We start from the raw sequence: 27,464 nt of genomic DNA, 5'->3' as shown, positions 1-27,464 counted from the left end.
TAAGCGGTTTGGATAATGGGTGCAACGTTTAATCGATTAATCGACAACTTATCGATTAACAAATGAATTAATTATTTTTGATAATCAATTACTCATTTCGACATCTTTCATTTAAAATTGCCAAAATGCTCAGAATTTCATATTCTTAAAGTTAAATATTCTCAAATGTCTGCAGTTCTCCATGAAAGCAGACTATTATTATATCTTCATTTTGAGCCAAAATAAAACGATTGTTTTTACTTTGCAAAACAATGATCAATATTTTTGCCCATTTTCCTCACGTTACACCAAACCACTAATCATAATGAATGTATGTATTCTGTACTAGTGTTCACTTTATCCGCCATTTTTTAATTTAGTCTTAGTTTTAGTCCAGTTTCAATCATACGTGTTTGTTTTTATCCTAGTTAGTAAACCTCATCTCGTTTTTATTTAGTCCATTTTTAGTCAACTATAAATCTAGCATTTTAGTCTATTTTAGCCCAAGAAAATATTATTTTATTTTATTATTATTTTAATTTTAGTCAACAAAAACTGTCAACGTTTTAGCCTCGTTTTAGTCAGGACAATCATTTAATCCCTGTATTTTTTTTTGTGTAAGCAGATTATGATTAACATTTAGGATCTAAAACTATATATAAAGGGGGTGTGTCACTGTGTGTCACAGGACAGTGTCACAGTGTCAGATTAGCAGAGACAAGACTTTCCAAAATCATATTTTCATTTCGTTTTTGTTCATGACCTAAAATGTCCATAGATTTTAGTCCAGTTTTTATGAAGTGAAGTACATTTTCGTCTCGTCTTCATTCGTCAACAAAAATACATTCTGATTTAGTCCCAGTTATTGTTTAATAATGAGGTTTTTAGTCTAGTCTAGTTTTAGTCCGGTGAAAACTGTGTGTTGACGAAATTATTCTTGTTTAGTTTTCGTTGACGAAATTAACACTAATGTGCACTGACGAGTTTAAACATTCTTTAATCTGATTAAATAATCGACAGATTAATCGATTACTGAAATAATCACTATTTGCAGCCCTAGAATGAATGAATAATATACAAGAAGCATAAAATATTTATATCAGTAATATAATTTGACTTAAGTTTTGATTTTTACCTTTGATGTCCGCACAAAAAATGTTCTCAAATTACATGACAGTACATCTTATCTAGCTACGACAAACCTTGACAAAAACCCCTATGAGGCAAACCTACAAGAAGATACCAATACCTGTTAAACATTTTAATGATGATGCTACTGCAGCATCTCAATGATTACCTCCAGTTCACAACGTATTGAACCTCGATGCAAAACAGGTGAGGAAAAAGCAGAAAAGGGCGAGAATGAATGGTGGAGATTGCAAACATGTAAGATAAGGTGCTGAAGGATGATGAATGTCAGTGGGAGGAAATGCTGAAACGTCCATTTTTTCCCTATTTAACACCTTGCTGCTGCATGAGTAGACGGCCCTTACTGTGGCAGCACATCCAGAGATAATTGACCTCCACACAGTTGTGAGAGATGTGTGAAAGTGTAAGTGGGAGGTTGCGTTGTCACAGGGCAAAAGGGTATGATTATTACTCGCTGGAGGGAAGGGAAAAAAATACCGGCTTGAGTAACTGCGAGAAAGTCAGAAAGTTGAGAAGAGCATATAAGTTTGTGCGAGCGGGCGGGGTGACGAGGTTTATTCCCGACAGCGTGCAGCACACATTCGTGTATTTGTGAGGAACAGCTGATACCAACATGTTTGTGACAATGTCAGACATATTCACGTGGACCTTTGTCAGCATTATGACACGTTTGGAGTGCTCTGCCTGAAATAGCAAAATAAAACGGAAAAATAAACACATTTGACGATCAGAATAAACGTCAAGTGGATCAAAAGGTGCACTGAAAGTGATAAGAAGCTCACAGCACAGTTGCATCACTCCTGCCTATAAGCAAGTGCACCACTGTGTGCGCTCGCATCTCGCTCATTTATTCAATTTCTGACAGGAAAGGATTAGTGCTCAACTTACTCCAGGGTTGTTGTACACTCGTGCCTACATTTTGCTGATATTATTTTCTGCTCCAAATCCTGGATTATGTTTGAAACGGCAACACTTTGAGCAGCGCATGTGTCCACTTTTCATCTTCCTTTTGCAAACGCGTCATCGCAGTCCACATGACGCCGCAAAACTGCAAGGATTCCATTTGGCTACAGGTGTCAGCATACTGAATTATCACACCTGTTCCTGCAGGAACCTTTCTTATTTTTTTTTATAATGGCATAAACACAAGATGGTTGAAAAAGGTCATTCTAAAAATCAATGCAGTACATGTTCCCTTTTAGCACGCAGTCCATTTTCTGCACTTCACTTTCACCAGCCACATTAGATATAATAGACTGTATTAGGAGTGTGACAAAATATCAATATCGTGATAAATCGTGATACTTTGTCTCCCGATACATTATCGATAAGTCTACGCAAGTATCGCGATATTTGTAGTTAGTATACAGCCACTATAACGGCTCCATTGTTCATTACTTAATGAGCAATTACTTGGCGGGCCACTAGGGGTAGAACCTCAAGAGTGGCGGGGAAATGTACGGAAGTCTTCAGGCGAAGAAGACTCATGAGCTTAATTTATTATTATTATTAGTATTATTATTATTATTAATAATAATAATGTGTTATTTTATTTTTATTCTTTATTATTTATTTATTGTATTATTCTGTATTTTATTTATTATTTATTTATATTATATTATTATTGTTATTTTATGATTAGTTTGATCGTAGATTATCGTGGATCTATTAACTGACCAATATATAGTGATAATCAAAAACGTATTTGTTTTTTTTGTTTTGTTTTTTTTATGCTAGAACATACGGAAGGCTTTGATGCAGCCTCTGACCCGAAGAGGTCGCTTAAAGCAATGGTAGTTATCAGGGGGAAAAAAAATGGCCAGCAGGTGGCAGCAGAGTATAAGACATCAACTGTGACCATGTTGCAACAAGCTCTTTTCCCCAGTGTTTTCAACAGGTTTGTGAATAATGATAAAACTTAGCTATATTCTAATGCTAATTGCTGCAAAACGGAAACAGATACAAATATACTTTTTTTCCTGATAGAAGAAGAGACTCTAATCTTTCTTTTGGTAGGTTCCATGTTTTTATAGCAATAGAACACAATATTCTGTGGGCCTTGCAAAATCAGTCAAAATCCAGTAAAACAGAAGCAAAGGGGGTTGTGCTTCAGTGAAAATGGCTGCGAGTGAATGAGTTAATTTGATTCCACAAGCCTTTGTCATTTTATTTTTGTTTTTTGTTACACCACAAATAAATACTCTCATGCAACGCTTGTATTGGATTAGCTTGGTCATGTGTACCTAATGTACCCAATACCTGCTACCTGCCACAATTGAATAGTCCTTTCAAGGCTTTGCATTGAGGGCAGCAAGTTCACCGATTAGAAGTCATTAAATGCTTATCGGCGTTTTGCATTTTCTCTATCATTAATAAAATCCAACGATTAGAATGTTCCACTAATCATAGGTAAGAGGTTATGCCTCATATAACTTCAATGGCCTTAGTATGTAAATGGGCGCCATATGGGCTCATCATTACAATGAACATGACTGCACGCACCAACATATGAAATACGCGCAAATGAATCAGCAGCAAAATCACGAGCACAAATTTAAGCGTTTGCACCTTCATAAAAATATAAACAGCACATGCCAGTTGTTTTTTTTTCTTTATAATGACATCTTCTGGAAGGATGAATGCGCTTGAGGACGTTAATTTTCTGCATGTGAATTAGTGCATTGTTCTTTTTTTGCTGATGTAGAGAGAGGAACAAAAAGAAAAATATCCTGACGAGTCCTGTCTGATGAGAATATATTAGAGGCTCACGTGTCATTTCATGTGTGCGTGTGTGCTACAGGGAAAAGAAAAAAAAACAACACTATTGCCTTGAGATCTCTGCTGATTATCATTGCTCGGCCGCTCGCCTCATCTCTCGCCTCCTCTGGCCGCCTGCCGCTAAATGGAAGCTGTGTGTCTCGGCTTTAGAAAGCCGCTCACATCCCTCACACTCTTCATTTTAGCCCCCTTAAGAATCCCTCGCTCTCTCTCATCTCCATTTCTCACCTCTACCTTCCTCCACGGTCGCCGCTTGTCACTCTTGCCGCCCCGCCTGCGGGCCAAACCCGCGCACAACCTTCATCCCCCACAAGGGCTGACAAACCTGACTGCGTGTGTGTCTATCTGTGTCTTCAAGCATGGATGAAATATGAGCTGCTAAATATGAATGCTGGGTTATGTTGCGACGGCGCGTAGTCGCATCGCTCACGCATGGGGGAACCGCGAGCTCGCAAACGCACACGAGCTGGCGATGAAAGACAAGTAGCTGCAGGTCAGAGCTTCTGCGACGTTGGCCCGCACGCGTGCGAGGCAGGCAGGCCCGGGATTCAGGCTTCAGCGACTTTAAACCTCGCACAGGCTGACAGTAATTTCTGCCTCCAAATTACATTCCAATGGCTTCATAAATCTGCCGCCTCCTCCTCCGCCTCTTTTTCCTTCTTGCCGCCTCTGCCTCTCTATCTCGCCTCTTCTTTCTGTTGTCCTCGCCACGCCGGCTCCCCATTTTACTCCAGCCAGACTTCATTTTTCCCGCATGCACCTTTGCACCCCCCCCCCCTCTTCCTTCCCAATCACTTGTTTTCTCATTCTGCCTCCCTCTACACTCCTTCTTTCTGCCGCCTGCTCCTTAAATGAGAAACAGGGAGGCAGAGATGGGACTGTTACGTGTGCGGGTTAGTTAAACAGTCACACGCACACACATAAATACAGAGACACCAATACACATACAACGATGTGAAAGATAGTAAGGGTAATAAGTTACTTCCACTACTGTAAGTAACTATCACATGTACTGTATAAATTATTTCAATTTGTCAATATTGGGGAAACTAAATTAATCAGTTATTTTTCCAAGGCGCATTAATTTTGTTGTGAGTTGTGAGCACTTATGCGTTATTTTTCTGTGATCATTTTAGATTAGCGAGTGTAGAAAAAAACGGTAACCGATCACCAATTCGATCTGAAAATGGAATAATACAGCTAGTGTTCCATCATTTTCCGCTGTGGTTAGGTTCCAAAAAATACCAACAATAAATGAAATCCGCAAAGTAGTGACCTTTATGTTTTACATTTAATATTAAATGTTTTAAGGTTCTAACAACCACACATCTTATACACTTTTCTCATTGAGTCATTTTCCTACATTTCTCTCATTTAAACATCCTCAATTTTCAAACCTTAATAAATTTTATAAAATAGGTACATTACTGTAAAAAAATGTATGCAAAATTGCACTAAAAAATCCGCGTAACAGGGAGACAGCGAAAAATGAACCATGTTCTAAGCGAGGAAACTGTATTTAAAAACTTTTATTTACTCTATAGTTGACCGCGCCCATTCGTGGGTGGGCTAAATACTGGTCCGGCCCACACGAATAGCGAAAACCCATGTATAATTGAAATAAATGCATAGGACAAAAATAAAGCCGAAAGAAATAAAAATATTCAAAAACGGCTGATAAAACATCAAATATAACAAACATATAATGTGTTATTTCATGGAGCCGATGAAGTCACTGATCGTCTCCACAAAACAAGACATTAAAGCTGATCACCAATTTTGCCTCAAATGCTAAATATTGTCTGATCCCGATCCAAGTATGGTTGTTGTAATGCACAGGTACTTGCTAGCCCGTGTGCTAACTTCTGCTTCTTGGGTAAAATCACTGAATTCAAGGGTCGGTTACAATGGAAAGAAGGATCTCAACTCTCATTTCCATGCAAGTTTTGTATTAATGTGTGCCACATAAGAGGTCTGAGTGAATTTGACTCTAGGCCGTTGCTGATAGTCATGTTGTTGGTCTTTAGCGCTAACTAGTTCTGACTAGAGCTGGGGAAAAAAACTCGACCATTCGACTTGAAAAATAGGTTGACTAAAATGTCTGCCTCGAAGCTCTGCCGGAACTGTGTTTGCGCCACGGTCGATGGTTCTACATGGACCTTTTGTGCAGATGAATTGGACAGGAAGTTATTTAGTGCACTGTAGCTAACAGTCAGCTTCACTCGTTTACTCGTGGACTATTGTTGAAACATCATCTGTAAGTGACTTCACACACTATTACTGTTACATGTGTAATGTTGATATAATGATGCATGTGTGAACTAAATGGAAGTTAGTGTTTGTTTACCTTAAATGGCAATCGCTAGTGCGCTAATGCTCATCACGATTGCTAAACAGTTAGCATAGGCTAAATTGGATGGTGTTTAATAATGTATAAATGAGTATAGTTATATCCATTCAATTAAACTTGCATTCTATCTTAGAAGATTAACAAAAAAATAAATAAAATGTGTATATAAATGGGGGGTTGATAACTTGATTATTTTTGATGGAATAATTGATAGGATAATCAATTTTAAAAATATTCAATAGTGATAGTCCTAGTTCTGACAGAATTCAATTCGACTCAATTGCTTCAAGAAGCCATTCTTCAACAATCAATTATACATAATTGTCATAATTTTAAATAATGACTTTTTCGCCTCATCCGTTATGGCCATCACTAATAACCATGTAACTGAACAAGAGAAAACTTTCATCTTCGTTTCAATTTATTTCACCCCGGGTTTTCACCGGATGCGGTTGCGGTGCGGTTGCGGTGCGGTTGCGGTGCGGTCCGGCGACGCAAGCAATTAGATTCCATTCATTCGAATGGTGCAGTTTACACCGCTTGCGGGTGCGTTGCGTGTCGACTGCGGAAGGCCTGCGGCGTGCCGCAAGCCTTCCGCAAGGATAGACCTATTTTAAATATTTATTTAAAGGTTAAATAAAAAGAAGTCCACCTCTCTTTCTGCTTCTCTGTTGAGCACAGACTTTCTGTATGTTTGTCGTTGTGAAATGCCACATGATCGCGCGCGCGCGGTCCCGCGAGACACGTTGGGAAGTGGGCGGCGACGGAGTTGCCGGACCGCAGCTGTGCGGAGCCGGTGTGGATTGACAAAAAAATTGACCCGTCCGGAGCACGCAGTCAAGACGCACCGCACCGCAACCGCACCGCAACCGCATCCGGTGAAAACCCGGGGTCACACTAAGCATACATAATTACAGAATTGGAATAAGTCTAGTGGAAAATATACTTTTCCAATTAACCTTTTTTTTCCAGGGGCAAGATTCACCGGTGCTAAGCATTTAATAAAATCAGCTTTTAATGAACGTAAATGCATTTTACGCAAAGAGAATAATGTTATAAATGCATATGAATTGGAATTAGCATTACTTATATTTTAATGGTGAATGACCACTTGAATTTGACCTCTCTGCCATATAATTTCACCACCGCCACAAAATAGTTTCAAACACGCACACACACAAACTCTGACTTATCGACACGACACGCATGAGTGAACACCCACTGTGCCGTTTGCAAGACGAGCATCTGTGCCGCCGCAGACTTTTGCTAAACTGCAAGCGCGCATTTAAATGCGCACGCGTGCGCGCCGTGAGCACACATGGCCAATTTTAATGAGAGTGTTCATTTTAAGAGATGGCGCCTCCAGGTGAAATAATTGCCGGCATTTGGCCCCGACGGCCGCTTCGATTGCTCTCGAGCCGCCCGTCTTTATGGGCCACGCCGGGCCGCGGACGCCCCACCCATCACCCTGACTGCCGTTTTTAACTGCTGCTCGGCTGCCGACGGCCGCCACATGCTGCGAAGATGCGGCCGTTATATGCATAAGCACACATTGTAGACACCGATTTGTGCATTAATACTAAAAACACACAGACGCGTAGCGAGCTAAAGGCCAGGAGAGAACAATAGGCCCGCCTGACAATGGGGCTCCGAGGAATTCTCCTCCCCGTTTTAATATTCAGCAGAGTGGATGTGGAGATAGAGAGCACGTCAGCGGGGACGCGCGCTCATCAACCTCGCTAACGCCGAGGTTAGACGGCCCCATGATTACAAAGTGCTCACAATTCCGTCTCACTATTAATCCCAAGCTCGTGCTCCCCTCACTTCCTGTCTCCGAGCTCCCTACAGAGTGAGCGCCGCTGCCAAGTATCACAGCTGTCACTTTTCTTTGCTCTCGGTTTTTCTCAACAGCCTGATGGAGCGAAGCTTTGATGGAAATTGAGATTTGATACAGTTAATTTCCCCGCCGCTGTCTATTAAAATGTTTCAAAACTGTGCTAATGCAAATAGAAGGTCATATGGAAGAGCTTACAGGAAATGGCTGGTGAGAGCACCTGTGTTAAGTGGCGGGTTGTCCTCGGAGTACTTTACTCACACACAGATTGTACCTTCTTTTCACATGTCAATGTTTCTGCATGGATGACAACAAACTATCAAAAAAGAAAACTAGGGATGCACGATAATGCCATTTTCAACCAATACTGATTAACCAATAATTTAGAATGTCGATAATCGATAATAGTCGATAAGTGCTGATAATTATCGGCCACCGATATTATCGTGCATCCCTAAAGAAAATTAATTCTGAAGGTTTGTGACAGAAACTGAGAAGACATTCAGTAAATCTCCACATATTGGTGACAAGGAACTACGTTGCAGGGAGTTGAGGAGCTTCATTTAGACAAAAGTAGAGCTTTACTGTAGGGATGCACGATAATATCGGTGGCCGATTATTATCGGCAATTATCGACCAATTTGACATCAGATAAACCAGATGAGAGAGAAATCTGCAGATAATTATCGGAAATTTGATTTCATACAGATAAACCAGATAATAAAGAAATCCAGCAATAATTATAGACATGCCACGTTGGTCCATCTGTTGTGGTTGTGGTTCATATCAATAAAATTCAGCTTCATGGTGCTTTACATACATTGAAACATCGTGCAAAGTTTATACAATGTTTCGATCTATTTGTTAGACTTATAGTAGGACTCGAAAGTATATTTGTAATCAAGTTAATTTTGCAAACAATTATCGCCATTGTGGCATTTAATGACAATTATAAAACTTACTTAATCTTGCTAACCCTGGTACGGTTTGGTCCAATTTGTATTATAATATATATAATACAAAATAATAATTTTGGCCAATCAGTGCTCAATGAGTTTGAGAAAAAAAACAAAAAACTAACCGAATTCTGATTCAATCATAACATGAAGATATATATCTATTTAATTTTTTGTTATATTTACTCTGCAGGCGAATGACGCCATAACAGGGGGACAGGTACTGGCCCCGCCCACACATAGCAAAACAACAACATTGACACCAATTGAAATGTTTAGAATTTTTTAAATTCTTCAAATTGTGTCCAACATTTGGGATTTTTACATTCATAAACAAGTTAAACACAACAGCTTGTCTACGACTGCCCACAAAAGATAACGTATACAACATTTGCTAATTTAATATAGCCTACCACCACTAGTTACATTGTAGTAGTATTGTGATGCCCGACAGGTGGTCAATTAAGGATAGACACTGCCACTAGTGCACTTTCAACCACTTTATTGAACAAACGGTAACAAAATAAAGACATAACAAGGGCATTCATAAACTGCACTGGTGTGCAGAGGAATCATTGCACAGACTGGCTAACAGTTAGCCACTTAGCCAGCTGCTGAACTGAGCTCACGACAGCCATTTCCTGCCTCCCACGTCACTCACCAGCCTTTCACAGATACTACAATGTAGGACATGAACATACACTTCCACCTTTTTTTTGAAAATTATTTTTTATCTTATTGCTCGAATGGGGTAATTGGTAGAATATAAGTTATTGAGTCATAAAAATATGACAGCCCAAGCCCTACTCTCAATGTTGTTTAGCTTCACATGTATTCATTATTGTGCTCGGCAAGGAAGAGGGGAAAAACAATGGATGGTAGAAGGCACGATGAATGTCACATAGTGCAAGTAGGTTACATGGACTGTCACACGCAAGCACAATGATTTGTGTCCCCTTCAGCAATGAGATGCTCTCTCTTTTATACAGGACAAAACAAGTTAACAGAGGGAGTTGGGTGTGGGGGAGTTGGGAGGGTGTGGAGGGGGGAGAGGGGGCTTGTGTTGATTGATCATTCTGAGAGGATATTGCCAGCAACATTTGTGAAAACTAGCGCAGAGGCTCTTTTTTATTCTTCCACTATTGCTCAGTAAAATCCAAGTGAATAAATGTCACAATGGGGAGAAATGTCTTTCCTTTTCCTGCAAGCCGGTCATTGTTTGCAGCATTTTAATATCGGAACAACTGACAAAAGCTATCAACCTGTAATGCCTCAACTCATTTCATTCCAATCCAGAGACATTCGTTTTTTATCATGAGGTGAATACAAATATCCGTCTTTCATTCAGTTGAGGATGGAAGTGTTTTCTTTTTTTTTTTTCATTTTCAAGAAAAAGAACCTGATTTCACCTTTTACCCTCTACTGCATATGGAAAGAGCTGTACAGATGAGTGTTGTCTGATCAAATGTGAGATATATTCCGCAAACGCCTCGAGTTACCACTTGCAGTGTGATGTGACACCAAAGTGTCAGAAAATCCTTTTCCAGTGTTCTTGCAACTTTTAGTTACAAGTTGTTTTCACTTCGAACCAAATTCTTCGCTTTTACCTCCCAACTCCCTCGTCTGATTCACGCCGCCTAAAGCTCCTCATATTACCCGTCACGAAACTGACTGCTCGTTTCATTGAAGGTGGCATTTGCTGTTCATGCATGGCCAATGAAGGTCATCAGAACCCCTCAGTGATCAGTTATACAGTTGATTATCTAAGGTCATTCCAGAACAGCCGTCAACCTCCAATTGATACAGATTTCAAGGCAATTGGCTTATCAAAAAAAAGAAAAGAAAAAAAAAATACAATCTATCTACTGCCACCATCAGAAATTATTCATCTGTACATGTAATCTTACAGTAGTATAGTATCAACAACAACAAAAATATTGCAATTTCACGGTATCGTGGTTTTGCAATGACATCTCTAAATTTTTATTTTAAAATGTTTAGGTAAATAAAGACAGTAAAAACAAATTTCTACAAAAAATGAGTAGCTAATTCTATGCTCTATTCCACTTTGTAAAGTCACATCGGAGCAGAAACGAGCTGATGTTAGCCATGCTAGTTAGCTAGTTAGCTGCCTTGGTAGCAATTTTATTGTATTTATTACACTAATTAGACAAGCTAACTCCTGGAGAGTTAACATGTGGGAGTGAAGGGGATTGCTTCTGTGAAAATGGGAGTGAATGAGTTAACGTGAAACTGTCAGGGTGATAGGTGGTGCTTTCGTAGATGTGATATCATATTGTAAATATTTCAGTGTGAATTTGATTGGTCATTGCTACCGTCCTGTCACACTTCATAAGCATGTTTTACATATCCTACCTCTACTATACAAAGGTACCACAAAACTTCGACAAGCGGAAAAGTCGCTGGACTAACTGACTATTCGTACCAACAACGTCATTGTCAAATGTGAACCGTGCAACTCAATTTTGGCATTTTCAATTTTAGAGGATCAACTTGCCTCCAAAGTACATCAGGAGACTGAGTTGTTCAAGGTATTGATCTAGAAGATTGATGGATGGAGAACTTGGACGGATTTGTCAGAGTGTAATGCACAAGAGGTGCAAAAGGTACAAAGCTCCATCTGTAATTATTGACATCATCTCACTACTCCAAAGCCAGTCAACAAGTGGACGTGCTTCGCAGACAGGACTTGTTCAGCCTTCCGTTTCATGTCGAGCCGTTTTCATTACACATGTTCACCATGCCCCGCGCATACAGTATAAATCTGTTTACTATGCCACAAATGAGATCTCACCCCAGGGTTGTTTTATAAAAAGGGCAATTTACCACATCACACACGGCTCTAACTGCCATTCTAAGCAGCACCAGATTCCATTTGTGGCTGGAACGAGAGCTCGGTTTAAGGATAAAAATATCTCCAGACATAAGTTCCTCTAAGCATGTGCGTCCTTTGAAAATGAAAACGAGAACAGCTTTATTTGTCTCTATTTGTGTTTAAGCAAACGGCACGATAATGTCCCAGTTGGTTATGTAGTCTACTTATTCCGGGATGGAGTGAACGGGCGAGCGAGCGCAGCGGAGCAGTTAATGGCCTTGATGAGTTTGTCTCCGTACACTCTGTATTTCTGATGAGGACTTTGTCTTGCTAAAGCCAGCGTTCATCTGGGAGCTTGATTCTGCACTCAAGGTACAAACACTTAGCGAGTGGTGCTTAATGAAAGCGCCAATGCTTTGTTTAAATAAAAAATAAAAAATCCACGCACAGCTATAAAACATAGTTTCCTTAATGGGATGCTTGCACCTGCTGGGAATTATCTGCTACATAGATAACTGGTTGACCTTCAGGAAGTATTTTCACAGTGTACCTTATTTTGACGATAACTAATCAGACAGGGATAATTATCGAGACGGTGGATTTTAGGACAATTTATTGCTTTAGGATGCAAACTTGCTGGTATCTGAACAATGAAATAAAGTTTTCTCTTTATGGTTCTTTTGTTATGACTGTGTTTTGGGTTGGGTCATTGGGTCAATTGTGTTATGATGATGTTGTCAGTTGCTATGTCCCTTGTGATGATATTTGTGGTTGCTATGCATTCACTATATCCCTTATGGTGATGATGTATTTATCACTCTTATTTTGTGTAGTCACATTTATTTTGTAGTTGCTGTGTCCTTTATGGTGTTGATGTTGTCAGTTGCTATGCAGTTGTTATGATCATGTATTAGCAACTCTTAGTTTGTCTAGTCCCTATTACAGTTGTGCTTATGTAAACTTATGTGTGCACTGTATGGTGAGCAAAAGGCTTAATGCCCATAAAATCCAAACTACTGTGGCAATTGCTTTGATATTTTCAGAGATTGAAGTTGACATGAGTAGAGATGTGAGTGTGAATTTTGGTGATGATTCATCGCATTTTTGAGTCATTAAGCGTCTTTTAGCATTTGTATATTTATAGTTGTGCTTATAAGTTACATACCCCCAAGGTATGTAAACTTCAAGGCACAACTGTGTTTTGTCATATGTGCCTTTATTCTGTCATATACAATTGTGCAACACTCTGGTGAGTGACAATTATGTCAGTAGGCTGAGATTCTTTAGCTGTGGTTTCGCTCAGAATATTGTGGTTTGTGTCCTAAATCCACACCTCACGTGACACATTTAACGTTAACATCGGTTTTCATTCATTCACTAAACAAGTAGCGTTAAATCGTGTTGGTTTTTAACCAGTTGAACTTTGCATCACCGCTTTCACATTGTGAAAAAAACGACGTTCATCACTTGAAACCCAATTTGCGCAAGATGCACTGCACTATTAGCAGCAAGTGACTGGGAGTGCAAGTAGGCATCACGTCATTTAATGAGTGTCCTGAGCCAGAAATATTAAGAGCTCCTGTGTCCAACAGTTTTAGTTTGATCTTCCCCTAAACTGCAGTTAATGAACTGGCCCGGAACCAATGCAAAAAAAAGGCTGACATTTATGCATCCTCATCACGCAGCCCCGTCTCACTAATTAAATTTGATTCACTCAGACTTTCTGTTGGTTGGTTGGTTCTCAGGCGAAACTGCAAACAAGACGTCAGATAATATTTGCACTCTTGTTTGTAGTGGTTTTTAAAAAGACATCAGATATATTTAATGGAGTAATTGGGATTAAGAGATCCTGACATTTGATTGTGATTGAGAACACTAAATCACTAATTCCCTGACTAATTCTGGTCATTCACCCTAAAACAAATGAACATTGACTGCATTCATTTATCGCATGTTTGGAACTAGATCAACAAAATACAATTTCAAAAAGGAAGAGTTAACGGTGTGTTTTTCTCTGTCCTTGCAGGCAACAAAACGACCTGCTGAAGCAAGCATCAGTGAAGTGCACCTTCAGCATACCCAGAAGAACAATTCTCGAGACCTGTGGGAGACTTTTTTACCCTGGACTGGCCATCAAAGTCTTGAATAGAGTGGACTACTTTTAACAGTGTGGCAGTAACTGAGAGGAAAGGAGTTCAAAACAAGGCATCACAGGGAAAAAAAAAATCATCTCTACATGACTGAACTCTGAATTGAAATCCTTCAAGTGGATTTTTTTTTTGGCGACATTTATCTTCACTTAGCTCACTGAGGTTGTGTGCTCCAATCCTTTTTTTCATCCTGGAATGTCTGACTAGATCCTAACATTGGTCTTGGGACTGACTGGCCAAACTGTCGCCTTTTGGTGTTGGAGGAGTGTTTTCCGAATTAGGCCTCTGGACGCTTGGTGAAGATGACTTGAGTTGGCAGGCCTAACAACCCCGCGTTATCCACAGATCGAGCGAGAGAGCCTGGCAGTAAGAAAACACAGCGCGCAAATGTGGTGGCCCTAAGCCATGCTGGTGTTGCTACTGGAGCCCTGCAGTAAAGACTATCATTATCCCTATCATCATTTGTCCAAGCTGAGGAAGATCCCACGGCCCCAAGGATCTAGACTATAAATCTGAACGGCTGGAGGAAGACAGAGCGCCGAGGACCCACTGCGACCATCCTCAGTCGCTCAAGCAAAACCGACTGAAACTCCTCTCAGCCGATTCCTCACTGAGAAACACACAGCTACGGCAGAAGTGAAAGGCACAGACTGAACAGGTTAGCAAGCCCTAAGCAATCATACCTAAGGTCGATAAGACCTCTTACACACACTCTTAGTCATCCTCACACACACGCACACACATCTTGCTTTCGACTATTTGAAACCTGCAATCGGGTTTAATCTAAGAAGTGATTCCTTCTATCCACTTTTGTAATAGGATGCTGGAGTCACTAACATTTACACGTAATTTTAGAGGCTCCAATTAACCTACCATACATGTTTTTGGATTGTGGGCAGATAGCCCACTGGAGAAATAGGAAAGAAATTAAACAGGTATCACTAAATCTAATTTAATACTTTTTAATGCCATTTTTAATCCAACTAAAAACTAATTTAAAGCCCAAATCGTACTGCATACACGCATGCACACGCACACATGTATACATACATACATATGTGCATACTATTTATAAATTAGGGCTGTCAGTCAATTACAATTTTTAATTGTAATTAACTCATTCAATGAAAAAACGTATAAATTTGTTTTTTAATACTTTGTCCTTCACTCCCAAAAATGTATTTATACATTTTTTTTAGTTTTTTTTCTTTATGCTCGAGCATAAAGCTTTGATGCAGCTTCTGACCTGAAGAGGTGGCTTAAATCAATGGTAGTTATTACAAAAACCCAGCCAACAGGTGGCACAAGAGTATAAGAGATCAGCCAGGGCCGTGTGGCAGCAAGTTCTTTTCCCCAGTGGTTTTAAACAGGTTTGTGAATAATGATGAAACTTAGCTATAATCTGATACTTTTTTTTTTTTTTTTCCCCCGGATGACAGAAGAGACTAATCTTTCTTTTGGTAGGTTCCATGTTTTTATAGTAATAGAACACAATATTCTGTGGTCCAAAATCAGACAAATTTCAGTAAAACAGCTGGGAGCAAAGATGGTTGCTTCAGTGAAAATTCTTCAGTTAATCTTCATTTTCCATAACTAACTCGTGATTAATCACATGCTTTATCTGTTCCAAATTTTCAAGTTTTTCATACTCTTGTTAACATAGCGGTGGACAAATATGGTTACCAAATACTAGGGGTGTTAAAAAAAAATCGATTCGGCGATATATCGCGATACTACATCGCGCGATTCTCGAATCGATTCAATAATCGGCAGAATCGATTTTTTTTTTTTTTTTTTTTTTTTTTTTTTTTTTTTTTTTAGGATTCACACCTTGAGCATGGAAGAATGTTATATGAACGGCACATTAAGCCTTAATATTTTTATTTTAATGCTGTTCAAATGTGAAACAGATTGCAAACTGTTTGTGTACAGTGGCTCACGGTTATAAGCCTCAAGTTTTAGATAAATATATTCATACAAATCTTACAGTGTACATGTACAAATTTACTGATAGTATTTTCTAAATTTGAATGGAAAAAAATCGCAACAATCGACTTATAAATTCGTATCGGGATTAATCGGTATCGAATCGTGACCATTCGTATCGGGATTAATCGGTATCGAATCGAATCGTGACCTGTGAATCGTGATACGAATCGAATCGTCAGGTACTAGGCAATTCACACCCCTACCAAATACAAATGTGGTTGTGTCTTTTAGCTCATTGATTCAGTAATTTTATAGTAATAAATTCATAAAGTAATTTGAAGTTATCGAAAAATACAAAACAGTTAAAAGGAGTGTGAAACACTAAGTTAGAGATTTGTGTTGAGGTAATTTTCTGCCACTAGGTGGCATTAGAGCATCATGTTGGACGTTGTTGACATGAACAAATTGATGAAAAAATAGATCCAATCATATCCATTCATTTTCTAAGGCGCTCCTAGCCGGTTGCCAATCAATCACTGGGCACAAGGAATCAAGTCTGTTGCATTTGCAGAAAAAAGCTACGTGAAACACTTGACTTTCACAGGTTCTTCAGATAAATTAAGCAAAGGAAACTGAAGGAGAGATTAGACGCGGGCCAAATAAATGAACTGGAGTTGATTGATTGAATCTGAGTATGTTCGATTCACCAGTCGGAGGGGAAAATCGGATATGCGGGAGATATGAGGTGCAGGGGGTAGTGAAAGCAGATATGCCGTGAAAGACAAAAAGTGTAAATAACAATTCTGAGGATCATTATGAGGATATGTAAAAAATAAAAATTAAAAAACTTAAAATTTTGAAAGTGTTGCATCGAAGCATATGCTTGTCGATATTCGTAGACCGTTGCCAATGTTTTTCTACCTTTGGAGTCCTTTTTGTGCCCATATGGTCATTTTAAATTCTGGCAATGATTGGAATACTAAAATGGAAAATGGAAATTAGATTTGGAGAGATAAAAAAAATACTGGATCCATACCAAATGACATGGCGTACAGTCTGTTTCTTCACCATTAAGTACCAACTTCCACCGACAAAACTAGTGGTTGATCTTTTACAAACATGAGAACAAATCAATCATCAACAGGGGCGGTTACATGGACGCAGTATCTTTAGATCTCTTTATACTCAGCCACAACTCATTCATATTAACAGTATATTTTAAGAGCAAATTTCCGATTGATCTGAACGTCAACTCTAAAAGAACCTGTCTTTAGTCAAGCATGTTACAGTCAATATCAATCAAAATCATTATTTTCACACCATATCAAGCTTGATTTAAATGAATGGGCCGTCAACTGCAGTATGCAAAATGCCATTGTGTCACCCTGGCAACCCCAATGAAAATTTCTGGCTACACCCCTGCTCATCAACTATTCACAATCACTAAAACTAATAATTACCTCTTTTCTCACATTTCTTTCTAGCCCTTTCCGCTCTCCTCACACGTCTGACAGAGCAGTTCTCCATCTGCCTCCATCCCTCATTTCCATCCGCCCCTTCTCCTGCACAACAAACCCCCAACCTCCTCTGTCCCTTCCATTGTTGCCACGTCTTGTTCGCTTTGCATGGATTTTGACTGCGGCTAAGGGGCAAGTTTGCATCTAGCAAGTTGGAGTTCGTACACTAGCACATGCACACGGGCGCATTTGCACAGAAAGGAAAGAAAAAAAATACTTGCCTTAAGAGGATTTGTTTATCAAATGTGCTGTCAAATCACATCAGGGGAAAAAAATAGAGCCTCAGGCTAAAGAAAAATAAAGGACTCAAACGAGGCGAGGCCACCCTGTAACCAACACAACTTTAACCACTGTATGTTATGCATATTCTAAAAATAGTTTACACACAGTGAGATTGAGAGCAGATAATTATTTTGCATGTTATGTATATTGGTGCGCACTTGCACAGGTCATAAAACGAGAATATAGGACCACAGTCATGTTGCAGAAAGATATTTCAGGGCTGAATAATTCACAGGCCTTTCACAAACAATAGAAAAACGAGCAAGATGTGTATTAAGCATGCCGGCTTTCATTGAGACAATGGTACAGTATGTGAGCGCTTTATGATCGCTTCTTTAGTTTGAGTAGGCATTTCTCCAAGTATGAAGAAATTCTGCATTTCCATTGCTCCATTCCATTGTGGGGTTCGACGCGGCGCTGTCACACCGAGGTTATTACGTCTGTTGTCTTCACCGCTATCAACAGCACCGCGTGCAATTAATCGGATTTCCTCCTCCCAGTCATTTCACCATTTTAGTTTCGTGTCAGTCACTCCATTTCAGTTAATCTCTGTCACTGTCCAATTTTCTCCATCCCTGTCATCCATTTGCTTTCCCTGATTCTTGTAATCTTCTTCAGCCAATCACTCCACCTCACATCTCTGGCTGCGTTAAATTGCCCATTTGTCTGCTCGGTTGCGCTGACCCAAATAATAATGGACAGGCTCTCCAAAGTATGTTTCACCATTCAATCCCCAGATCTCCTACTAAACTAAGAAGAAAAACTTTGAATTTAGTAACAGTTGACCGCATTTACGTCAAGCGATTTAAGAGGGAAAGGCGGATCACCAACATGAGTACTTTTCTTTTCTTGATTGTGTTTGGGCTGAAGATGTACGAAAATCTTTTTTTAGGTCACGGAAAACGCCATTCTCAGCTTTTTGCGTTGAGACGGGAAACCTAGTTTCCGGTTTATATTTGGTATGACGTCATACCATGCAATGTGCACTCCTTTTTTGATAATATACTGTCTCCAAATTATTAAGTTTACAGTGTACTGTAATGTCCTCGTAGGTAGGGAAGGAGAGCCACAGTCAGTTTCTTGCAGAACAGTAAAACAAGGTTTTTATACGGTTTCTATATTTTCACCTTGTGCGAGTCTGGAATGCAACCCTTGCGATGAATGGGGCTTCACTCTATTCTTGAATGTGTTTTGGCCCTTTAGCTTTACATAAATTGCATTTAGGTCATGGAAAATACTGCTATCAGCTGTTCGCATATACACAGGAAACCTATTTCCAGCTTACCCTTTGAGTGATGTCAAGTGTATTAGGCCAGATTCTTACATGGATGCTGTTTTTGTTCATTTTTCAAAATAGTAGTTTTCAATCGGGTATAAATAGGACTATAACTGTGGATACACAATGAGATTTTATCACTTTATATCCACAGCAGCTGAAGCTTTAATGGTATTTATTTCAGCATGGGATGTTGCATTGCCTTGCAAGAGAGTTATTTTCCTGCAGACGGGACGTCTCTTCCTTTCATACCAGGAAATGGTCTGCAAGAAACACTTTTTAGATAACTTCGACACCATCAGGCATCTTAAGGGACTTACCATTGATAATTATTACTATGATTGTGCTTATGTTTTCTTGGAATGAATAGTGTTTCTAAAAATTGCTTGTGATTGGTAAAGATATACGTTTATATAATGGTATATGGAGTACACATGCCATGCAAGGCATTGCCAGGTCCACTTGGAGCAGATTGCGGTTTCGCATCTTGCTCAAGGGCACTTCGACATGGTCAAGGTTGAGGATCGAACCCACAACCTTACGGTTGGGAGAGGACCACTCTACCACTGAGCCCGTATATGCGCACCCTACTTCCGCATTCGTCAAAACGTGTAAAATTCTTGTCATCAACTGGTCTTGCTAGTTATTGCGGCATAGACAAAGTTTCTCAAGTTTGGTCATGTGATCCTCACTGAGCTTTTGTAATAATTTTAAAACAGTTTCTCTTTTCTTTTCCCCATCAGGAACTGGGCACCAACATGGCAACTGAAAGTCTTGCTGAGCTTCGCGACTGGCTCTTCCTGATTCTGTTATGCCTCACCTTATTGGCCGAGGTGCTGGAACTGGCAGCAGCCGCAATTGCCTTGGAGACGGGTGAGGGGGATGAAGGAATTGTTTGTCCCTCAGTCTGCCGCTGCGATGAGGGTTTTGTCTACTGCAATGACCGTGGACTCAGTCTAATTCCTCCTCTACCGTTGACGGCCGCCATCCTCTACCTGCAAAGCAACCGACTGAGTAATGCCGGCCTGCCTCAGTCACTGGAGCGCAGCACTTCCATACGAGTGATTTATCTGTATGCCAATCAGTTGGATGAATTCCCTATACACCTTCCACCTTCATTACGAGAGCTCCATTTGCAGGATAACAACATACGAACGTTACCACGATCATCTCTGGCCAAGTTACCGCTACTGGAGCGTTTACACTTGGATGATAATTCAATATCTACAGTTAGCATCCAGGAGCGAGCTTTCTCTGGGACTCCACGGCTCAGACTTCTGTTTCTCTCCCGGAACCACTTGTCAAGCATCCCTGCGGGTTTGCCTTCATCCTTGGAGGAGCTGCGATTAGACGATAACAGAATCAACACTATCCCCACGCATGCCTTCCGAGGACTCTCATCCTTGCGACGCTTGGTCCTGGACGGAAATCTGCTAGCCAACACGCGCATTGCAGACGACACCTTCTCCCGCCTCTCCAATCTGACAGAGCTGTCACTCGTCCGAAATGCCTTGCAATCTCCACCAGTCAACCTACCGTCAGCTCATCTTGTTCGGCTCCATTTACAGGACAACGGGATGACTCACATACCACGAGGGGCTCTGGACGGAATGCGACGGCTCCAGAAGCTCGACCTATCAGGGAACAATCTGACCAGTCTTCCTCGAGGGCTTCTTAAGGACGCAGATAGTCTGGAGTTGCTGCTGCTACGAGGAAACCCCTGGTACTGTAGTTGCAGCCTTCGCTGGCTCCACGCATGGCTTCATAGCTGGGGGGCTGCTGTAACAGTCAGGGGTTTGACCTGTCAAGGACCTGAGGCAGTGAAAGGCCAGTCCCTTAAAGACCTTACCTATCTAATGGAACAGTGTGAAGGACCTCCAGCTGCTCCGGCCACTGGAGGTGGAGGAAATCCATCAGAAAAGAACGGAGGAGGTGATGACAGTGTTGGAGGGGACGGGCAAGCTATAGGTTCAGTTCCCCATGGCAGCACTGCCACTAACTCTTTGTTGGTCCCCACACAAGGTTCTCTCTTCACACTACGAGCCAAGCGGCCAGGTCTGGTTATGCCTCTGCCTGCAGGGGGAGAAGGACATGCATCCGGAGGGGCTCTGGAGCTAACTGTAAAAGCTCTGTCTTCGGACAGCGTTTTGGTCAGCTGGTTGTGCCCGCAGCCGGCACCCTCATTCCGTCTGTCATGGCTGAGGTTAGGTACCAGTACGGCACTGGGTTCCATCACAGAGACTCTTGTTCCTGGAGAGAGAAGGCAGTACCATCTCACCCAACTCACACCGCGCTCGCATTACCTCATTTGCCTGCTGCCATTACGACAGGAGAGCTTTCTCGGCTCCAACATGGGGACAGCTCGCATTGGCAGCGTTGAAACGAACAATAAAGATTCTGCCTGTGCTCAGATAGAAACTGGAGAGACCGTGGTGAACTCCAGGGGAGAGGGGTCTGATAAGGACACACAAGACTCTGAGCTATCAGCCTTGCCATTGGCAGGGATCATTGGGGGAGCCACAGCGCTAGTAAGCCTACTGCTCATCTTCGGTATTTTTTGCTGGTATGGACAAAAAACAAGTTACAAGTCAGGGGACTCAAATTCTTACACCCGAGGCCGAGGAGCGAAAAATTACGATGACTATGTAGAGTCGGGCACCAAGAAAGACAATTCCATCTTAGAGATCAGAGCCCCACCTGCAGGGTTTCAGATGACAGCCATGGCTCACCAGCCACTGCAGCCCAAACTGGAGGATGTCACCTACATCCACACCATTTTCCCCTCTTCTTCTTCTTCTCATGCAAATGGGACGTACAGAAGCAACCACAGAGCCGGCAGCCTCAATGGCACCATCCTGAGCCAAACCAGCCACCATCATGTCACTTATGGTACCAACCGCGGCTACAGAGAGGGCGGCATCCCCGACATAGATTATGCCTACACGTGATGAAACTGGGCCGCACTCCCTGAGCCTTGAATGCCTGGCGCCATTTCTATGATGACGACCCTGTGGCCACTGGCCATTTTGTCCTTGGTTTCCAAAGTACCCTTTGTGCCTCAGCTGGTTGAAGTCTGATATGTTTGCTAAATAGAAGAGACTGCTTCAGCCATGTTGATTGGATATTGCTATTGCGTGACAGAAGTAATTGTCCTGCTATACTGTACTCTACTACTGTAACAGACTTTACAGTGGGCCCTTCTTTCAGTGCTATTTATATATGGTTACATTTTTCTCTTTTGGCTATCTCGGTGTCTTTCAAAACTGCTGTTCTTCATACACAGTAACTTATTTGAGGTTGATATACTAGGCTTAGCTGATGTAGAAGGAGATATATTTATAATACGCAGGAAAGGCAATTAATGTGTATATAGATAGCTCCCATATCTTCCTACCAACTGTATGCTCTTTGCTGTGTAGATGACAGGATGACAGAGGGTGAAATTGATGGCTGTTATAATCCACAGATGACAGTAAATCATGGTTGACATGAAAATACTTGTTCCAAGCGCCCCCTCCTTTCCCCTGGATTACTTCACCCAATTTAATTGTTCCTCCTTCCTGCCTCTTTGTTTTTCGCCGAGGCTCTTTCATTTCGCTCATGTCTTTTGTGGTGCCGTGAGTAGAGGACGACTTTGTTCTCGCCAAAGGAGCTGACAGCAGTGATAACAGTTCTGACAAAGACATGAGACACAAACCGCCACATGGGGAGACTAATGAGGGTGGAGGGGGGGGGGGGGGGGGGGGGGCGAGAGGAGAGAGAGTCTATGTGATGGATAGATAGATATTTGGATGGAAAGAGCAAACATGAAGAAGAAGAAGAGTCAGTGAAGGCTGCTGTTTTGGGAATGAGATCGAAAGAATTGTGTTGGTTTTTTAGGCAGAGTGGGAGCAGAGGGGGCACATAAGAAGAAAGGAAAAATGGAGGTGAAGTCAAAACATGGCTAGACAGCTGGAGGAAGGTGACGCGCATCAGAACCAGGTCCCAGAAATGCGACTACTGCACACCAAATCAAGTTATCTGAAATACTACGAGGATTGGCTTCAGTTAACAGTGGACCTCTTATTATTATGTGATGACATGCTAACCAAATACAGTTATTTTTAAGAACTTCGCTTAATAATACACAAAAAGCAGTAAAAAAAAAAAAAAAAAAAAAAAAAAAAAAAGATTCTTTTTTACTTTCTGAAATGAGGAAGAGACATTAACTGTCTTAATTTCTATGATTTCTCATTATCAAGTCATCCACACAAATGATAAGAAAGAAACCAACTCGTGCATCTTAGACTCCTAATTTAGTAACCCAAATTATCCGACCGGAAACAATGTTCATCATTTTCTGATGGAAATTAAAACTATGGTGTTCTAATTACACTGCAGTAATGGATTCATTGACATTATCACTAACATGATTAACTGTGTTTTTTAAACCTAAATTAAAAAGTGGGTTTTATTTACAATGCAACTATACCGTCATAGACAAATGTCAAATTAAGTCAAAATTAGGTTGAAATATACACTTGTGAATAAAATGAACGGTTATATGACTATAGTTGAAGTACACTAAATTCCAATTTTAACTGTCCAATTGTTCAGAAAGCTAAAAAGTAGGGGTTCACCATTTGATCATCGTGATCTGTATTGGGGCCAATTTACTTAATTTTGGATCGGTGATGGCCCTTAAAATAAAACCGATCTCATCCTCCTGTGCAGAGGTCTGAAAATGTCAGCCACTGCTATAAGGTAACTAATAGGCTTTAAATTTTTATTTGAGACCACGACCGGTACTTCATGGGTAACTCGTTTGTATTGTTTCACAGCCACTGTTCAATATTTACAATAATACAGGAATGAAACATTGAAGGTCGGGAATGGCAAAATTGGGATGGGCCGGTCAAGTGTTCGGATCGGTGATAGATGAGAAAATCGTAAAATCTCGAATTAGGGCCACACTGAAAAGAAAAAATGATATAAAATTGCAACAGAAAGTTAGAAATACACGGGAATAAAGTCTCAAAGTTACAGGGTACAAAATTAAAAAGTATTAGGAGAAAAAGTTGAATATTTGGGGGGCAGTCTCAATATTACATGAATAAATTAAACTGAAGAATCTGTAAAGTTATATACTTTCATTTGTTAAAATCACTTTAATTTGGAATGATGGTATAATCTCATAGTATTTTTTTTATTATTCTTTTCTGTGTGGTCCTTCTAATTGGTATAGCAAATTTCAATAGGTTCCACAATTGCATATTTTCTGATGCACTCTTAATACAAACGCATACAAAATATAGTCTAGATAAAGATGAACCAATTGGTGATGACTGTCTTAACTCAGCGGATATTGAACCTTGTGTGAGGTGAACTAGTTGGAAAGACGCAGTTGACTCAGGCAGGGCCTGTCGTCCAGTTTCTGTAGCCTACACGCAGCAAAGACACACGAGGGGATGTTTTGATCACAGGGACAACAAGTCTGACCGCCACACTGTGCACTTCAACATACACAGCAAGACAAACAGGGAGGGTGCCAGCTGCTTTCCAAATGCACCCGCCGGTATATTCGAAGGGAGGAGGAACAGTTGAGCAGAGCTACTGTGTTGTTTTCATTTGACTTTTTTTTTTTTTTTTTTTTTTTTTTTTATGTCGGCACTTGTTTGGAGGTTTCTGTTTTAATAGCACTGAGGCTACCTTTCACTCTGTAGAAACCCTTATTCCTTGAAAAAAGAATAATGTCACCCTGAGATGTGATGATGAGAACGCTGTTATGTATAAAAATGGGTGCAAAATTCTACTCCAGTTATTGGTCTGTTGTCTTTTTTTTCTACATGAATGAATAAAGACTGAATATAAGAGAAGGGCGATTCTACGAGTTATCTTTGTGTGGGAGGAGTGTCATTAAAATGAGATGGGCAATATATCAACCAAATGTTTTTTTTTTCGAAAAAAAAAAACAAGATTATTAATATGACTTCTGCTGAGACGAAAAGGACCTCATTATATTAAACACGCTGGGTGAACGCATCAGCGGACGTTCAGTTTGGAAGAAAACCGCAAAACAATAAGCAGACATATCCATCTTAATGCTGACACATTTGTGCGTCAAAGCACAGCAGAAAGTTGCCAAGTGTGCATTTGTTCAGATGCGTGAGTGAAGACGCGTTCGAGCGAGCGCTAATGCCTGTGTGTTGAATGGATCGATGTGAGGGATGTATGAGTGCATCTTAAGTGCAAGTACTTGTGATCGGCGTGTGTGGATGGGAAATGTTGCACATGTGTGTGTTGTCCAGGGTTATTATTATAGTTTTGGAATTTTTCATTTTTGTTAGTTTTCAGTATTGTTGTTTACATTGAGTTGGTTTTAATTAGTTTTCAGGTTGGTTCTGTTTTTATTAGTTTTAGTTATTTAATGAATACTTTGTTTTAGTTAGTTTCAGCATTAGTTTCAGCTTTTTATTTTCTTTTTTTTTAATGTGTATGACTTGTGCGTAATATTTAAAAAAAAAAAAAAACACCATGGGAGAGACGTCATCTGTAGGTGCTTTTCTATTGGCTGCTGATAGATGACATCACTTCTGTGTGACACACTTTCAAACGTCCTTATTCCGGTTAATATCCAAATAAATCGACTTAAAATCACATTTAAAATCATCCCCAAAGGCTCATGCATTAATTAATTACCAAAGACTAATATGTATCATGACTAGGGGTCATGTAAGGGATATGTTTAAACCTAGTGGTCCGCCAGGAGGCGTCCTTTGAGTGAGGGGTACTGTCATGACTCGGGTCATGCAAGGGTTATGTTTGGGTCATGACCATGTGGTCAAGTGTTTTGAACTGATGTAATCAGCATCTAGTTTCAACTGGTAAGATGCTCTGTCATGTCAAGAATCTTTAATCTCTTTATCTGGTCGACAGCCAATCAGCTAACCCCATGTCAGTCCTGTTACCAACATGTCTAGTCACAACCAATCAGATCAATTTGCTGTCTATATAAGCCTGTCTGAAAAGTGTACGTTTTTGCCGGATTATTACCTCTGTTCCTCTGTCACCTCCACAGCTAAGTTAACTTAGCGTCTCGCAATTCTCGTTGTTTCTCGTTTAGTCAAGTTGTGTGAATAAAGAGTTAAGGTCTTATTTGCTTCTGCGTTTTTGGGATTGAACCTCAGAACATAACAATATGAAGGACATTTTTGCTATAATTAGTTAGTTTTAGTTAGTTTTGGAGACATAAAATGTAGTTTCAGTTAGTTTTCGTTTTTAAAAAGCATTTTCGTTTTTATTTTGTTAACGAAATTGTTTTTGAATTTTAGTTTTAGTTTTTTCGTTAGCCTTAGTTTACTAAAATAACCTTGGTGTTCTCTGAGGTTGAAAGATTAAAAACAAGAATTGACTTGACACCAACTAAGACACTGAGTAATTTTCCATGGCAAATCTGATGATCTGTCAAGGTACAACTGTGATGAATAACTGGTTTAATTTAAAGTGGAAGTCAACCTTAAACATTTCTTGACAATAATATGTGACCTCACAAGTCTAAACATGACATTCTGATTAATATTACATGTGAGGAATACCACTTGGGAAGCAAAATCCAGCTGTTTTTAGCCACCTTAAGGGGCGGCCATTTTGCCACTTGTTGTCGACTGAAGATGACATCATGCACAGGTCTCATCAAGTAACAACCAATCACAGCTCAGCATAAAAAAATAAGTGAGTTGTGATTGGCCAGTGCCCGAGCCCTAAGCAACATTTATGTCATCTTCAGTCGACAGCAAGTGGCAAAATGCTAAAAACATCTGGATTTTGCTGCTTAACTTCACTAATGCAATATTAACCAGAATGCCATATTTAGACTAGTGGGGCTCCATAGAACATATTATTGTCAAAAAAAAAAAAATAATTTTAACTTAAGTTAACTTCCCCTTTAAAATCGAGTTCAGTTCACTAAAAGCAAGGGGAAAGGGCAACTAATGTTCCACCCACTCTAAGTACGCAAAAAATAAATGTTCTTCATTCCTCAAAAAAAAAAAAAGTTCCAAATCCAAAGTGCAGAGTCCAAAGTGACCCGCACTGATGGTGTGTGGGCGGCGAGCGCAACGGCGGGACGAACGCCGTCTGTTAACGATCCCGATTCCCTTTGTGAGTCGACGGGCGTTTAGCATTCTGCTGGATTTAGCACAGATGCTCGTGAACCGCTTCCCCAGATGGCGCAGGCGAAAACAGATTGCGAGGACGGCGGCGGCAGCGGACATCGTTAATGATGCCGGGGGCCCTAAAAAGACGTCGGCAACGGTACGCCTCCAGCGGGACGAGGTCTTGCGATGTGCGGCCCGCTCTCCCTTTCAGTGGATGTTGTTTGCTTGCTTTGGGGTTAATGGACCGTGAAGCCGCACTTGGGTTTCTATGGCGGCCGTGCAGAAGGTCATGT

The 27,464-nt window shown here is 40.5% G+C and overlaps 2 protein-coding genes across 6 annotated transcripts in view; one reads left to right on the top strand and one right to left on the bottom strand.

Moving 5' to 3' along the window:
* Positions 1–22,741, top strand: part of flrt1b (fibronectin leucine rich transmembrane protein 1b) — a 71,281-nt gene extending 48,540 nt beyond the window's left edge. For 2 of the 3 annotated variants that reach the window (XM_077531381.1, XM_077531379.1), the window contains 2 exons: positions 13,909–14,690; positions 19,780–22,741. In XM_077531381.1, coding sequence (XP_077387507.1) covers positions 19,795–21,984 — 2,190 coding nt within the window. In that variant the 5' untranslated portion in view covers positions 13,909–14,690; positions 19,780–19,794 and the 3' untranslated portion in view covers positions 21,985–22,741. The remainder of the gene's footprint in view (positions 1–13,908; positions 14,691–19,779) is intronic. The other variant, XM_077531380.1, reaches the window with a different exon arrangement.
* The window catches only part of macrod1 (mono-ADP ribosylhydrolase 1), a 163,819-nt gene that overhangs the window by 96,270 nt on the left and 40,085 nt on the right, over positions 1–27,464 (bottom strand). The window lies entirely within an intron of this gene.

Source organism: Festucalex cinctus, chromosome 9 (assembly GCF_051991245.1).
Source record: "Festucalex cinctus isolate MCC-2025b chromosome 9, RoL_Fcin_1.0, whole genome shotgun sequence".
In the NCBI taxonomy this organism is placed as follows: domain Eukaryota; kingdom Metazoa; phylum Chordata; class Actinopteri; order Syngnathiformes; family Syngnathidae; genus Festucalex; species Festucalex cinctus.
The sequence above is the reverse complement of the archived record's forward strand: the minus strand, read 5'-3'. Positions and strand labels throughout refer to the sequence as shown.